Here is a 17,051-nt window from a genome sequence, read left to right on the forward strand (position 1 = left end):
AAGTATCCCTGATGGAAACAGAAGTCCATAGGCTATATACTGATAGAAAGTCTGTGAGTTACTGTTGTTTGGCAAGTGTTGTGCTAGATGATATGGAATATAAATACATGAGAAAGATTAAAAAAAAAGGCAGTCTTCAGACTTGATACTTGAAAAAAAAGATTTAATACTTGAAAAGTCTTTTTCCAACTACCTGGATGTTAGAGCCAGCAATAAATGTGGTCCTTCCCCTAATCAAGACTCCTTGTTTTACAAACTAGGAAACATGCAGACAGATGAAATGCATCTCTCAAGGTCTGCATTTGTGGGTGGCTCAGGCGGGGTCTAAACCCAGATCCCTAGGTCCTATCATTTCACTTGACCTTTGGTTGTACTCACCTAAGGTTGCATAATTGAGGGCACACCTCTACCATCCCAAACGCTATGGAGAAGATGGGAGACCACAGGTTCTCTACCCACCACGTACTTAAACACAAAGACACCCAACAAAATTGAGGATGTATTTTAAGAGTGTCTCTCCATGGGCGCCTGGGTGGCTCAGTTGGTTAAGCGACTGCCTTCCGCTCAGGTCATGACCCTGGAGTCCCTGGATCAAGTCCCGAATCGGGCTCCCAGCTTGGCAGGGAGTCTGCTTCTCCCTCTGACCCCCGCCCCTCGTGTATACTTTCTCTCATTCTCTCTCAAATAAATAAATAAAATCTTAAAAAAAAAAGTGTCTCTCCCACTGACAACTTTGGTGTCATTGTCATGACTTCTTCTTTACCACTATTACCCCTAAATACCACCCATTCCTAATTTATGATTCCTTCTATCTGTTCCCTCCTCTCTCCGTAATTCAGAAAATTAGCACTTTAGCACTTTGCCACATAGTCACAACTGGCTCCTAAGTACCCTGTTTGTAACTGACCCCTCCTCCCTTCCAGTTAACAGTCACACTCAACGAACCCTAGCGTCCCTGGGGAAAATCCATCCAAACCCCTTAGACTGGCAGACCAGTGACATCCGTCACAACCTCACCCCTGCCCACCACACGTCCCCGTTCTCCAGCTTCACAGGGCTACGCAGATGAACTGTTCTTTCATGAATCGACACACCCTGCCCCCCAAGTTCCCACACACCGTGAGACCCTTGGCAAACATGCCTTCTCTGCGGGATCGGCCCCTGACTTGCTCACAGCACATGGCTCTTTCCAGGGTGATGCACATTCCTGCCCTTGAAGTGCCCACAAGGCCCACCCGTTCGATGGGATACACGTGGCAATACATGTGTGTTTAACAAGGCCACACACACAGGGTAAGCTGTGGTCTGCTTCACCATCGAGGGCTCCATAACTCCGCTGCTACCCCGCGACGGAGATGTGGCAAAGTAACCCACTCCTTGCTGTCTTACTGCTTAAAGTGTCAGGTTTTAATATGGGGATTGAGTTAAAGGTGTAGCTGAGGGACGCCTGGGTGGCTCAGTTGGTTAAGCGTCTGTCTCGGCTCAGGTCATGATCCCAGGGTCCTGGAATAGAGCCCCACATCGGGCTCCTTGCTCAAGCGGGAAGCCTGCTTCTCCCTCTGCCTGCAGCTCCCCCTGCTTGTGCTCTCTCTGACAAATAAATAAGTAAGTCTTAAAACAAAAAAACCCCACAAAGGTGTAGCTGAGGATGACAGTGGGGACAAACCCTATTTGGGACAAGACAATGTTACACAGGCTATAAAAATGGGTAATTAAGGACACCGGCTAGAAGGGAAGCCTCAATGTGAAAGCACAGACTGAGTTTATCTACTGACGCCTCAAATTCCTGGCTGAAGCCAATGTTGGTGGCCACAGCAAGCCGCTTGCCCTTTCTCAAACTCAGACCACCTCTCAGAGCAGGTTAAGCCGTGAGGGGCAGAGGTGGCTCTGCAGAGGTGCGAAACAGAGCTCACGGGCCACTTTCGGACCCCATTCCAATGACGTAGTCATCCAAGGATGTGCTTCTATCAGTAACAGTTGTAACCAAATGCCTGGCTGGGTCAAAGGCAATTCTAACTTAACCTAGGCAAAAGAAACACAAATATCTGTCCTAAATATGTGCTGTGGGTGAGTCTATACAGGAGAAATGGAAAAACATAAAAATGATATAAACTTCAATTTTCTATGGGTAATACTCTCAGCACCCTTAAGCTCTGAAATAATCCTAAACCCCATGTAGAAAATACCTGTAGTAAAGCGAATCTTTGAACAGAAAACAGAGATAAAGCAGTGTTCCAAACGTTTGGCAGACTTTTTGCAAATGTTGGAAAGCGTGGACAAAACAACCAAACAAGCTGAAGAAAGAGGAGAGCCAGAGACCTAGGGACAGAGGACAGCCAGCTCCCCACCTTGCAACCAGGAGCTCTAAAGAGCTCAGAGTGCCCACGTAGGTGTACTCCTCAATAGCTCCTAGGGGAGATGCTGTGTTTTGAGGCCGAACAAGGCCCCAACCTGTGAACTCAGCCTCGTTCAGGGCCAATCCCCAGACTATCCGTACTTGCACCCACAGCTTAGAACACAAAGGTGCCACCAATCATTGTCACTTATGAGGAATTCAATTTAGCAGATGTTTTCCTGAGATCTTCAACTAGAAAGTAAGAGAGGTCAGAGTTGAACAGAAAGGACATTAACACACACACACACACACAAGACATTAACTTGACCAAGAATGGCTGGGATAAACTAAAAATTATAAAAATAAGAATTACATGTGTATATATCAGCCAGACTTCCTCACACACCAATGAGGACAAAAGAAAACTTAAAGAAACAGTGTAAACAGTTCTCTTTACACGAGAGAACACTAGTGACCAGTCAAGGGAAAGGCCCATAGACTCAAAGACAGAATCAAATGAAACTATTTTTGATCCCTGTGGTGATGTGGGCGGAAAGATTAGTTTTTTTTTTTTTTTTTAAAGATTTTATTTATTTATTTGAGAGAGAGAATGAGATAGAGAGCATGAGAGAGGGGAGGGTCAGAGGGAGAAGCAGACTCCCTGCCGAGCAGGGAGCCCGATGCGGGACTTGATCCCGGGACTCCAGGATCATGACCTGAGCTGAAGGCAGCCGCTTAACCGACTGAGCCACCCAGGCGCCCCGAGAAAGATTAATTTTCCATTTAGTCTAGTCTACTCTGTCCCAGAGGCCTAATTACTTGAGGCTCTCTCCAGACAACGGGAACAACTTACAAGATTTGTCGTTCTTCTCATGACAAGGGGAGCTGTCCAGAGGCTTGCCATGCACGACGGGGTCTCTTCATCATTCTAAAAGAGAAAAACTATTATAAAGATCCAGCAGAGACTAACAGTTTGAAGGCATTAGGTGTGATTCTGCCTGAGGAGTATCAGACAGGCCTGGATAGGAAGCCTCTAATGTTCGCTCCTCTTTCCCACTGCCCAGTATGTTAAGGTCAGAAGAGCATCATGTTTCTCAATTCGGACACCTGAACATGTAGCTAAAAGCACCTTCCACCCCAAGGGTACGTGAAGAGGTAGCCTCTGGCTCTCCAGCTTCACGCCAGCTCGTCTTTTACTCTTCTTGTTCCAGGTCTCTTGTACAAAATAGACTGTCAGCTCCTTCAGGGTATGAAGGATCCTCTGGGTGTCTTCTTTTGAAGAACTGCCCCACTTCCACCTCAGATTTAATTAGACTAGAAGCAGTCTCAATAAATTCTCACCAAAAGAACAAAAATATCAGCCATCCCAAAGCCCTGGGGAATTGCTGTTCTTTCTCACAGGACTTCCCCCAGGGTACTTAGGGGAATGGGCAGGAACACACACACACACACACACACACCACCTTCAGATTCTCTCCATCAAGAAGGTCCATGAAGCCATCGTCCTCATCAGACAAAGTGGCCGTCACAGGAGACTGGGGCATAAAAAGAGGAACGAAATTCCCTGGTTCGCTGCCATCTCTTTCATTGGAGGAAAGCTGGAAGACAGAATTCACGGCTTGTTAATAACTGATCAGATTGGATTTCCTTGGATGGGTCATTAGATTTTATGAGGAAAACATATTGTATTTATTAGAAGTAAAATTTTAGCAGATACTCATCAAAGGAAAATGCAGCCTAAGATGAGAAAGGATTTGATGTCTACACATAGTCCTGAGTAGAATCAGGCCTGGAAGCCTTCACAAAAACCTCTTCTCAGAAGCAATTCACTTTACAGTGGGATCTGGGGAGAGCCTCTAACGAAGGGCAAGGTTTGCTTTACCAGAGGACTGTAATCAGTGAATAGGGATCAACATGCGGGTTGTGATACAGTAGGATAACCTGCTGCAATGAGGAAGGGTGAGAAGATAGAATCTCTGCCCACAGAATGGCCTAGAGAATGCTTATGTAACTCCAGCTCTGAAGAGGGGCGGGGAGCGGTAAAGGGTGGCCTGGTTCTACACAGTCTATCCTAGTCTGTTAGACTTGGAATTTAAATGACAAGTGCTGTTTTTAACTGAGGAATTACTGTGTAGTGGACACTATGATATGATCTTAAGTGTTCAGTTCCATTTAAACCTCACAACACAGTAAGGGGAGTAACTCCTTTTCTACTTATTTAGCAAATCAGGAAACCAATGCTTAAGAGAGGTTACCACAAGACCACATGGCTCACCTGTTTGACTCCAAAGCCCAAGCTTCTCTCACTACATTTTCTCCTAGGAGAGAACTGCTCCTGGAGTAAAAATAGGGTCTCTCACTAGGTGACACTACGTTGTTGTTTGGGGGGGAACCCCCAACATAAAACTAATATATTATTTAATATAGGAAATTTAGAAAGATGGCTCATAAGTCTACCATCTAGAGATAAACATTGCTGGGGTGCTTGGGTGGCTCAATCGGTTAAGGGTCTGCCTTCGGCTCAGGTCATGATCTCAGGGTCCTGGGGTCGAGCCCCACGTGGCTCCCTGCTCAGAGGGGAGTCTACTTCTCCCTCTGCCCTTGCCCCCTGCTGGTGCTCTCTCTCTGTCAAATAAATAAGTAAAATCTTAAAAAAAAAAAAATTCTAGAGATAAACATTACTAATACAAACATTGCTGATAGTGAATTATATCTTTTCTAGGTGCTTCCCAAAGCCAGGAAAAATGTTCAGAGATATATCTTTTCCCACAGTAAGGAGGCAGTCTCAACCTAAGTCCTACAGATAATCCTTAAGACACAAATCCCTTTGCAATAGAACTGCATTAATCCTTAAGCTGCCCTCTCGTTTTCGGCGTCAATTGCCTACCTAGGGAGGGATCCTCTCTGCAGCTAGCCTCCTCTGCTTCAGGCACCAGCTTGCTTCACAGAAGTTCTACGCTGCCTCTGATCCTCCACAAGTGCTCCTGCGCATGCTTTGGGCACACAGGCAAGTTTCCAGCTAGCAGAACCAAGGGGCAGGTAACTTTATCGTGGGGCGACACCCTCTGAAGGCTCACACTAGAATACCAGTATTTGTGGGAAGCCTGGGTGGCTCAGTCAGTGAAGCGTCTGCCTTCAGCTCAGGTCGTGATCCCAGGGGCCTGGGATCGAGTCCCCCATCAGGCTCCTTGCTCAGCCAGGAGCCTACTTCTCCCTCCCCCTGCTGTTCCCCTGCTTGTACACCCTCCTCTCTCTCTGACAAATAAATAAATGAATTCTTAAAAAAAAAATTTTATAATACCAGTATTTGTGACCTAGGTTCTGGGATCCCTAGTGCACATGTGATACAGCAAATGACAGACAAGTCGCCTATAATTAGGGAAGGCTGGGGGACCACAATAAACCCCGATGGGGTGGTCTTCAAGGGCACACTAAAGATACTTAGTTTTGGATACCCAGTACTTAAAAGAATTACTGTGTAGTTGGGAATCAGGAGATTCTGTTAAATCCTGGTCTTCTGTTATCTGTGTCCTTTGACAAATCAGCCAACCTCCCTCACCAGACTTTCCCTATCTGTAAAATGGGTTAACTCCAGCTACTTCACAGGCTTATGAGAACATATATAGAAGTGCTTTGTGCAAATGCTAGACAGAGCAATGATACTGGCTGAACCTGAACCTCAGACCACAAGCCAGACTGGAAAGCTGTATTTTCACATGCAAATTCCCAGGAAAGACTGGAAACCAAATGTGGTCATCTCGTTGGGCCTTTCTAGCCTTAGCTGTCAGATCACCAGTAGGCAACTTTGGAAGCAGTGACGCCTCTTTCTGGCAAAGAAATAACCCTGGGGTAGGTAGCCCCCAATTCTGTCAAGTAGCCCATAGGTGGTAGGTTCACTGGAATCCCCAATAGTTCTTAATAAACCACCTTTGGAAGAAGCCAAGTGCTGTCTCTGAACAAAACCACTCTGGGAAGTACCTCTTAGCACTCAGGAGGCACTATGAAAGAGCAAGTTTTAAGACCTATAATCCCACCGCACACACATTTAGAAGAATGACCCAGCATGCCCGCAGATTATTTCCCCAGAATTGACAAGGTCAAATATTCCTTGCTCAAGTTCAATATTCCAAACAGATCATCTCTCACTCTGCTTCTGCCTGTCTGCTCTCCAGACACAGCAAAAACACCAAAAAATGTGACAGTCTAGTTTCAAATGACAAAGTCAAGGTAAAGACAACAAGAGCTACTGTAGCATCTTCGACTCCGGGTTCAAGAAGGTGCTTTAATTCTGTTCCCATCAGGAACTCCCCTGTGAAAGCCAGGGCACATACCATCCGAGCTGGGGCAGAGTTCTGCCTCTGTGTGAAGAGATCTTTACTCTCCTCAAGTCCATGAGAATGCAGGCAGCCACGAGATGCCGGTCTTATTGGCTTCTTAAACTCAAAGGCTTCCTGCAAGACAGTAGAGTCAAGACATATTCCACTGTCCATGAAAACCAGGGCCTCAGCTGTAGCTCGGGTGAGACAGCCAAGGGAGCAGGCACTGCTCACCTTTGTAATTGCCTCCAAACTAAGGGTTTACCCATTTCTGAGCTTAACTCCAACACTGGATCTGTGTCACGAAGAATTTCACAGACTTTGTCAACAGCTGACTTCCAAGGCAGCATTTTTTTCTCTCACCACAAAGACTATTTCCTGACACAAACATAAATATCGGCCAAGTATACAAAACACTGAGTTAATAAGCTAAATCCAATCAACAACTTCCTAAAATCTAAAGCAAAGGGTTTCAATATAATTGCCCGTGAACGGGAGCAAAAACTTTTCACTCTAGATTTGTTTGAAGATTTTGTATTTTCCACCTTCTTCCTACCAACAGGAGGTAGTTATTTTCCACTTAAAGTTATTGTACTCTATACTCAAAGCAATGGAAAATTAAGAAAACTACTGTTTTTACTCAACATGAATGAATTGCACATGTTGAGTGAAAGCCAGAAGTGACAGAATACATTCTGTATGATTCCATTTACTTCAAGTTTGAAAGCACTTATAATCCACCTACCTAAAACAGCCACTTCACTTGGGATGAAGTGCTCAGCAAATATCAGAGTATGTATAAGCCAACACAGGACTAAGTACTTTCTATGCATTAACTCATATAACCATCACCGATCACCCCCATTTTACAGATGAGGAAGAAACTAGGCCGTACAGGTTAAGTGATGTGCCTAAGATCATAAGAGCTCTTTCACCACCATCTATGCTCTTTCCCCTCCAGAAGAAAATTCCAAGCGGGCAATCCTGGGAAAAGCCACGTTCAGGGGAAAACCAGGCATCAGTACAGCTTCAGTGTGTCCAGTAGAAGGCAGTACACATACACACACACACACACACGCACGCACGCCGAGGCAGTGCTCCAAGCACTCAAGGCAGGAACTCACTTTATGTATTGTCCCTCAGAACCACTCACAAGTTGCTAAGGGAATCACTGGGAGAATTCATGGAGGCAGTAGGTTTTACACGAAGTCTGGAAGATGATAAGGATTATAAACTGTGGCATTTTAGCAGGGGATGGAAAAGGGGAAGAAATCAAATGGGGATATAGTGAGAATGAAGGCTGGAAAAACTGAGCCAAGTCACGGAACTGTTTTGGGTGCTTACCCTGTGCAGTGCACCTGGCGGGTATGAGAGAAAAGCCAGGCCAGGGTGTTCCTGGACTTTTGGATGGAACACCACAAGCTCACCCTCTAAGCTACCAGTTCAGTTACTCTGTGATTCCCTGAGACTTGTTGGCCCTGTTCTTTCAAATACTGCCAAGAAGCCTTTTCCTAAGCTTACAACTCATCCCAGGGTGAGCACAAAGAGGCAGGGCCTGGGCAGACCCTTCTGGATAAAGTATTCATGGATACAATTACTCCTAAGGGCTACCATCTGAGCAACTCCTCCCTGCCAGGAACCACTTTAAATGCTTTACATACATTATCTTATTTAATTCCATAATGCCCTACAAGTTACTGCTACTCATATTTTATGAACAAAGAAATGAAGAAGCCTAAAGAGAAGTAATGGGTCAAGGTCACACAAGCAGGATTCAAATCCAGGTTTCTCTGACTGCAGAGACCATGCATGACTTTGGTGAAGGTCTAGTTTCCCAGAAAGCAGCCCAGCCACTTCTCTAAGCCACCTCTGGCTTTACCTCTATCCTACATTAGTACATTGAGGCCACTCACGTTTTCCTTGTTCTCATCCTGGTCCATCAGCTGAAAGACATCATGGTCAAGAGAATCAGAATGGCTCCTCTTCAGAGCTGGGCTACATCCCAAGAGCTTCTGCTGTCAAAATGAAAAAAAAGACATTAGGGTACATAAATGACAATTCAATGAAACTCAGGTTCAAAAGAAAAACAAAAATGGCAGTGGGGGGGGTTATCTCCTCACACACTGCAGGTGGTAACCAAGAAATGTGGCCAGGGTTCCACCTTGCCACAACATGGGGTAGGAGATCCCACTACATGGCTTCCCACCTAACCTCACAAGGTAGGTCTACAGCCCTCTCAGCAGAGATTTAGGGTGCCAAATCAATCCAGAAATATCATTTGCAAAAAAAAGAATCCTTCCTGTATCTAACTGGTAGTTAGAACTGAAGGTGAGGTTGTTTAGGTGTTTTGAGTGCTTACAAGACTAAGGAAAAGCAGGGCGCCTGGGTGGCTCAGTCGGTTAAGCGACTGCCTTCGGCTCAGGTCATGATCCCGGGGTCCTGGGATCGAGTCCCGCATCGGGCTCCCCTGCTCTGCGGAGAGCCTGCTTCTCCCTCTCCCACTCCCCCTGCTTGTGTTCCCTCTCTCGCTGTCTCTCTCTGTCAAATAAATAAATAAAAAAAAATAAAATCTTTAAAAAAAAAAAAAAAAAAGAAAAAGAAAAAAGACTAAGGAAAAGCAGTCTTTGCTGTCTAAATTAAGGTCTTCCATCAAGGTCATACTGATAGCTAAGGAGACAGATAATATGAATTAGCTCAAAATAAAAAGGGAACTAACTTACAGGCAGGAAACTTATTCTCCTCATGGGATTTTCAAGGCTGCAATGAGATCAGAAGGTAAACAATGAGAATAAAACAAGAGAGAGGTATTCATATTAGCAGATGCAGTGGTCTTAGTCTATAGTTTGGGGAGGGGTTAGTCAAACATCCCCATTTTAGGCAAGATGGAAGAACAGATTTCTGAGGCTGTCCTGTTCTCACAAGCACCCCCAACATTACTGGGCTTCTAGGTAAAAAGAGCAAGCCCAGGTCTTCTCTTAAAATACACATTTCTCGGGGCACCTGGGTGGCTCAGTCGGTTAAGCGACTGCCTTCGGCTCAGGTCATGATCCTGGAGTCCCTGGATCGAGTCCCGCATCGGGCTCCCTGCTCGGCGGGGAGTCTGCTTCTGCCTCTGACCCTCCCCCCTCTCATGTGCTCTCTCTCATTCTCTCTCTCTCAAATAAATAAATAAAATCTTTAAAAAAAAAAAAAATACACATTTCTCGGGGCGCCTGGGTGGCTCAGTTGGTTAAGTGTCTGCCTTTGGCTTGGGTCATGATCTCAGGGTCCTGGGATCGAGTCCCACATCAGGCTCTCTGCTCAGCAGGGAGTTTGCTTCTCCTTCTCTCTCTCGGATAAAGAGATAAAATCTTAAAAAACAAAAAACAAAAAACAACAAACCCACATTTCTCTTAAGTCTATGAGGCCAGAGGGTGAAGTAAGGGTTTGGGCAAGACTTGAAGAGAACACCACAAATTACAGCTAAAATAAAGGATGGGAAGTCCTAAAAACTGCTGGCACAAACAACTCATTCTCTAAAGGCACCAGACTTATTTATAGGATCCACAAGTCTTACTCGGGTCAGCTAAATCCAGGGCTCCCATCCAGAGCACAAAGAATTTCAATAAAAAATTAAGAAAAGTCTTTCCTAAGCACAAATTTTTAAAACCAGTGAATACATACTTTTCTTTACTGTCCAAGGGCCCAGGAGAATCCAGACAGAAACCTGTGGGAAATAATAAAACCTCAGGAAATAATACATGAGACACCATTTTGTCATTAAAACAAAACTACTACTAGTACTGTTTCCTTAAGCCATCAATCAAGACTCAGGCTTGGCCTTTTGCCAGAATTAAAGTGGCATCATTATCTGATTGTCAAAAACTTCGTTTATCTGCACAAGTCTTAACATTTTCATGGTATATCTACCAATCCCCTTTTCCTACTTACAAATACCATCAAGGGAATAAGTTGTGACAATTAAACATAATCTTATGATGATTGGTTGGTCATTCAGAGATTACCCAGGTAACTTTCTGTGAGTGCTGACCACGGAAAGAATAGGTACTGGTTTTCTGGAATAGTTCTGACTTCAAAATATTTTATCTTGTCAGATCATATGTGTAATTTGGGGGTTTGGAAAAACACATTAGTCCTAAGACAAACCAAGTATTCATTGCCTTTAAATAACACCAAGTAAGGTGCTCATCTCACCAAAGGGAGCAAGGTGTAGGAGACACCTCTCAGTATGGCCCAGACCCAGCAACGTCTGCCTAGTGCACACCTCTCCACATAACTGCACGAAGTCAAGTGTTAGCTCTGATACTCTCATCTGCCACGCTGCCACATGTAAGCAGCCTATCCCTAGTTCTTAAGAAGTCTACATTTTAAGAGGCGCCTGGGTGGCTCAGTCAGTTAAGCGTCTGCCTTCGGCTCAGGTCATGGTCTCAGGGTCCTGGGATCGAGCCCTGCACCGGGCTCCCTGCTCGGCGGGAAGCCTGCTTCTCCCTCTCCCACTCCCCCTGCTTGTGTTCCCTCTCTCGCTGTCTCTCTCTGTCAAATAAATAACTGGAATCTTTAAAAAAAAAAAAAAAAGTCTACATTTTTAAGACCTTTGCTCTTATTCCCTAACCTAAAGCATCTGTGCAAATATAACCATGAATTTATGAATTCGAGTAAAATGCACTGGTCCATTTCCTCCATAGCAGGCTCACTGAAACAATAATTTGACTCTGTGTTTCAACCAATACGCTTTTCTGGTCTTGGTGTTATAGTTCATTTTACCCAACTACTCATCCTCAAGATCAAGCACACACCACCTCCATGCAGACACTGGACACTTGTTTCCTCCATAAACTACCATAGGGCCTTCTTTGTCCTGTTTTAAGGGTATTTGTCACAGAATGCCATGACTCTTGTTTACTGTCTCAACTCGTCACCAAACTAAGTTCCTAGGTGAAGCGCACGTTACAACAAACTCCCAAGTTTTGATCCCCATGTAGTAAACACATAATAAATGTTCAAGACTACAGGAATACCTGAATCGGTTGACTCAGAGGAGCCCATTCTCTGCAGACTGCTGTTTCTCACCTCCAGCGGCTGTTCATATTCACTGAAAGCATGAGAAAGAATTCTATGTATTTCTAAAACCGAATTGCAAGGTTACATACAGGAGACAGGCCATGAGGTTAGCAAGTATCCAGGCTGCTCTTAACCATCTACTTCTAAGGCCACACCACAGACCCCATTTTGCCACCCAAAACACCCAGTTAGCCCTTGAATATAAAAGATGAGAATGGAGTGGGTAGGCATGGCCCGGGTCAGGCCGTAGACAAGAGGACTATGATGTTGGAGTATTTCCTGAAATGAGAGCATGTGTTCTAGGTACCTGCTAGGATGAAAGATGAATCAGACAAGTTCCTGCTTTTCAGAGGTTGGAAAACGTACAAGACATGTGCTTACAGAGAAAATGGGACGTCCAAAACTGTAGGGTAATCAGCTCCACCAGAAACACCGTGGGATGCATGTTTTGCCATAAGGAAAAGTCCAGGGAGCTTTTGAGGATGGAAAGTTGAATAAAAAGGCCTGGCCTTAGGAAAGCAGGGGTGGACATCAGGAATGTGCACGGGCTAAGGAACGGAGATGATTTTGCACGTACTCCAGTTAAGAAAATGCCATGTCTCTCTGTAGAGAAGGAACAAAGCTCGCAGGAAGCTAAGATCCTTCGAGATGGTTCAGCAAAGGGTAGAAGTGAGCGCCTGAAAGGGTCCGCTTTGCCCCCGTGGGGTAGATTACAAAGAGCTTCCTGGGATTGGGACAGAAGAGTACAAAGCAATCTGAAAGGGGTGGCCAAGGTGGGGAACCCGGGCCGACCCCACCCCCCACCGGGCCCGGCTCGGGGCTGAGGGCGGCCCTGGAGGGTCGGAACGGCCTCTCCCGCCCAACATTCCGCCTGGGGGGAGGGTGCACATGGCGGGCCCCAAATCAGCGGGGCGGCCCACGAGCGGCGGACAGGTCTCGCCCCGCTCCGGGCCCGTTTCCCAGCCGGATCCCCCCCCGAGAGCCGTCTGGGAGCCCAGCGGCCTGCGGCACCGCTCGCCAGTCCCTCCTCACCTGCCCAGCCCCTGCAGCTGGTCCATGGTGACCGTCAGGTTGGTGACAGGCGACAGGCCCCCGGAGGCTGGTGCGCCGAACAGCGCTTTCACGACGGGCTGCGGCGCGGGAGGGGGACTGCAGGCGAAGAGCAGGCGGCGGCGGTGCGGGGGCTCCGGGCCCAGTTCCATGGCGGCGCCCGGCCTCCCAGGGCTCCCGCTCTCTCTTCCTCCGCCTCCGCCGCGCCCGCCCCACCCCGCCGGCACCGGCCTCGGCCGCGCGCCCCGCCGCGGGCGCCCGCGGGTCAAACACAAACACGACCCCGCGGTTCAGGGACGCGGCTGCCGCGGGCAAGCGGCGCGGACGGGCGGGTGTGCGGACCCGGCAGGCGCCAGCCACATGCACGGGTGATTCCCCCGCACCCCGCGAGGCCAGCGGGCGGGCGGGCGCCGGCAACCTGAAGATTAAATCCAAACAAACGCGTCAGGTCAATAAGAGAAAGCGGCCAGGGCCGCGAGGCCAAGGCCAGGGCTCACACTCTCTTCGCTTCTCTCCCTTTTTTGCCCGAACCCGGGGTCGCAGAGCACCAAGCGGACCTTCACCTCCCTTCCGGGCTGTCGCTGCCGAGGTGGCCTTTCGCGGTAAGAGCTGCTCACTAGGGACCGCCGCAGCCCCGCCCCCCTTTCCTACTTGGCGCCAAACGGAATCCACCAATCAGTAAGCACCTTCTCCTCCTCGCTCCCGAATGGCAGCTACGCTGGGCCAATGAGAGGGGAAGAAGGAAGCAGCTCGCGGGGCTCGGCGGGGTCACCCGCTCTCCGAAAGGGGCGGGGCCTAGAGGAGGCCGGAGCGGATCCGAACGAGAGGGGCTGCTCACAGGTCAATGAAAACTCCCAGCAGAACCTGCGAGGCGCGGGTAGAGGCGGAGAGCCCTCTCTTGCCCCGTTGCATGCTGGGAGGCGTAGTTCCCACCCCGCACTGCGGTCCAGGCACCTCTTACCGGTTGTGGGCCACCGCTGCGTAGCCCTTTCCCGGAGGTCCATACACAGAGGGGACGTGCAGCCTGGAGAGAGCCGTCCTGGCCACTGGGGGCCGGGCCGGGCCCAGCCTTGGCTCGACCTGTAACCGTGCGGTACTGTAGGCCCCTCTCTTCCGCCCGGGACCTCCAGGCCCCAACTTTGTAACGAGGGTAGGAACTGAATGTCCCGAGGACTGGACTCTGCGTCTCGAACTCCAGGCCCCAACAACGAAACGCTTAACATTCCTGCGGTGCTGGCCACGAACTGACCAACAGACTTGAACCCTACGATACAGGCTGCCAGACTCTGCATTCATTGCTCACCTCCATTTTAAGCTCTTCCTGTATTTTTCAGAATCATTTCCTTCCTTTCTACCCTTTCTTACCCTATTGGGTGGCTCCTAGATAGCAATGCCATAAATATAATAATAGTTAACACTTACATAGTGTTGATGTGCCAGACACTGTTCCAAGTGCTTTATCTGTACTAATTTATTTAATCCTTACAACTCTATGAGGGAAGATTTGTTCCCATTTTATAGGTGGCCATATTTATTTTTATATCTCCTGCATCAATGGCAGGTCCTAGATCCAATGATTTTATAAAAGGCGTAGGTACAGTAATCAGGCTGCGAGAGGACTTGTCCGTAGACAGCATGCTTAGAGCAGACACGCTGCTTATTTAGATTGTATATTTATTTTAGGTGTCTGGTGGAGATTATGACCATTACCTCGGCTTAGGGCCAGCCATCAGATTCATTTAATTCAGTGTTTCTTTGAAAAGCTTTTGCTTTCAAGGATTTGCATTACACAAATAATACAAAATAATTATAGCCTTAGAAAATACAGATAAACAATTTAAAACATCATCTGTAGTTTTACCATCACCAAGAACACAACTGTCAATATTTTAAACTTTTTTAAAAACATTTTAAACTTTGCATGTGTGTGCATTGTAAACATACAATCGGTATTTGTTTCAGAGTCAAATAAAGGAATTGAAAGCTCACCCTTCTAGGGATGCCTGGGTAGCTCGGTTGGCTAAGCGTCTGCCTTCGGCTCAGGCCCTGATCCCGGGGTCCTGGGATTGAGTCCTGTATGGGGCTCCCTTCCCAGCGGGGAGCCTGCTTCTCCCTCTGCCTGCCGCTCCCCCTGCTTGTGCGCTCTCTCTCTCTGGCAAATAAATAAATAAAATCTTTTCTAAAAAAAGAAAGCTCTCCCTCCTTGCCTGAGTAGACATTCCCCGAGTGGGATCAGCCCAAGAGGACTAACATACGGAAGCATTTCCACCAGCAAGTCCAAGTACTGGAATAAAAACTTGATGTCTGAAATGTGAAATGGAAGCAAAAGGAGAAGCATAGTTTCACCAAACCATTTCCCCCATTCACTTAGGCATGCTCTCTGAAATCCTGGAGGAGCACTATGGTACGGGAGGAACCCTGCACTGAACTGGGAGGTCTGAGTTCTAATATGCTTCTGCTCTGGGGCAAATCAATTTTTGCTCATTCATTCAGTCTCTACTAAGAGCCTACCAATTGGACGCCTGGGTGGCTCAGTTGGTTAAGCGACTGCCTTCGGCTCAGGTCTTGATCCTGGAGTCCCGGGATCGAGTCCCGCATCGGGCTCCCTGCTCAGCGGGGAGTCTGCTTCTCCCTCTGACCTTCCTCCTCCTCATGCTCTCTGTCTCTCATTCTCTCTCTCTCAAATAAATAAATAAAATCTTAAAAAAAAAAAAAAGAGCCTACCAATTTGCTAGGTCCAAACAGTCAGGGTTTTCCTGGACACTAGCCTAAAAGGCCCTTCTTACCTCCGTTGTCACTTCACTCAGCAAAATCTACCCTTTCCAGGAAAGCTCTACCCTCAGACATCCCAAATGATCTATTCCCGTTATCATCCACCTTCCAGGCACCATATGTTTACATTTGATTCTGTGATTATTGGATCAGGGTGAGTCTCCCCCAAATGACTATAAACTTAAAAGGGTAGGGACCCTGCCTTTTTCTCCCCCTTGTTTAGTACCAGCAAGGCCCTGGTACTCCTCAGAACATACAGATTGAATACATGCTACAAAGAAAAAGGGTAACCCCTTTGGGGGCAGGGGGGAAGAAGAAGAAGAAAAAAAAAAGTATGAATGCTTTGAGTGTTTAAGAAGGGAATCTGATCTGATCTGGTATGTCCCTGAGGAAATGTCCAGAAGGATAAATCCTTAGGAGGTGGAAGAGAGTGTTCTGGGCAGAGGGACAGGCCCTAAGCAAAGGCTCTGAGGCTGGACGGAGTCTCTGGTGCAGAGCAGACAACAATGGGGGAAGAGGAGGCTGGGGAGGGCCCAGACTCTGCAGGGGCTTGAAGACCACATTCTGGAACTTGGACTTTATCTCAAAGGCTATGGGAAACAAAGTAAGGTTTACATTTACATTTTAAGCAGATAACCCCGGCTGCAGAATGGGGAATAGATTTCAGAGCAGCAGTGGGAGAGCTGGGGAGACCAGTTTGGAGGGGATCACAAGGTCCCGCTGTGAGAAGGTGGTGACTTGAACGAGGCAGGAGGTGATGTAGAGGGGGGAAGTAGGTCTCTGTTGGACCTGTGAGTGGTGACGGAGGTGGATCACAACTGTGTCTCTCGAATAGTGAGGTGCCCAAGCAGGGTTCCTGCCTCCTCCCTGCCACTCCTTGGCAACCACAGAAACTTGGCTTTTAAATCTGCATTAGGTATTGCAGTGCCTTGTCCATTTTGCTTGGAGAAAGGAGTCCCTTGTTAAACAAAAAATCCAAATAGCTTTCCATCAATTATCAGACTTAATTTCTGGGGCAAAAGAAACATTCCTTTTCTGATTTCATGTTTTATGTGTGCTCATTCTCCTTTCACCCACCTGTGCTGGCAGCAGGTTTGGGTTGATTCTGCCTGGTTATGGGAGGCAGCATGAGACCTCCCCCCGCCGCCCCCCCCCCAGGCTATCAGGTTTCTGTTTACAATAAGAAGGAGGGTCAGAGCTTTCAAAGATGAATGAGCTGTCTAGGAGGTGTGTAACCAGTGTGTTAGATGCTGTCAAGGTGAGGAGGAGTCCCTACAATTAGAGGTTCCCAAATTCTGGTTCTACATCACAATCGTATGGGGATTTATTTCTTGAGTAGATAATCCATTTGTACGGTACAAATTCAAATGATACCAAAAAGTCCTACAGTAAATCTCCTCCTCATCCCTGTGCCAGCTACCCTGTTTTCTTCCCTGTTGGTCACCACTGTGGCCAGCTTTTTTGTGTCTCCTAGAGTCTGTGTCTGTGCTAACGGTACATTCTCTCCCACATACACT

The 17,051-nt window shown here is 47.3% G+C and overlaps 1 protein-coding gene across 5 annotated transcripts in view; it reads right to left on the reverse strand.

Moving 5' to 3' along the window:
• Positions 1-13,397, reverse strand: part of CDC25A (cell division cycle 25A) — a 35,845-nt gene extending 22,448 nt beyond the window's left edge. Inside the window, exons 1-9 of one of the 5 annotated variants that reach the window (XM_081816916.1) lie at positions 13,320-13,397; positions 12,745-13,180; positions 11,670-11,743; positions 10,315-10,357; positions 9,372-9,408; positions 8,565-8,666; positions 6,667-6,786; positions 3,799-3,933; positions 3,189-3,263 (exon numbers count right to left, since the gene is read on the reverse strand). In XM_081816916.1, the coding sequence (XP_081673042.1) occupies positions 3,189-3,263; positions 3,799-3,933; positions 6,667-6,786; positions 8,565-8,666; positions 9,372-9,408; positions 10,315-10,357; positions 11,670-11,743; positions 12,745-12,914 (756 nt within the window). In that variant the 5' untranslated portion in view covers positions 12,915-13,180; positions 13,320-13,397. Of the gene's footprint in view, positions 1-3,188; positions 3,264-3,798; positions 3,934-6,666; positions 6,787-8,564; positions 8,667-9,371; positions 9,409-10,314; positions 10,358-11,669; positions 11,744-12,744 lie in introns of all 5 variants that reach the window. The other 4 variants (XM_081816944.1, XM_081816925.1, XM_081816934.1 and 1 more) reach the window with 4 other exon arrangements.
• Positions 13,398-17,051: the final 3,654 nt, after the last annotated feature.

The sequence above is a fragment of the Leptonychotes weddellii genome, chromosome 1 (assembly GCF_054177405.1).
Source record: "Leptonychotes weddellii isolate Sample4059 chromosome 1, ASM5417740v2, whole genome shotgun sequence".
NCBI lineage: Eukaryota > Metazoa > Chordata > Mammalia > Carnivora > Phocidae > Leptonychotes > Leptonychotes weddellii.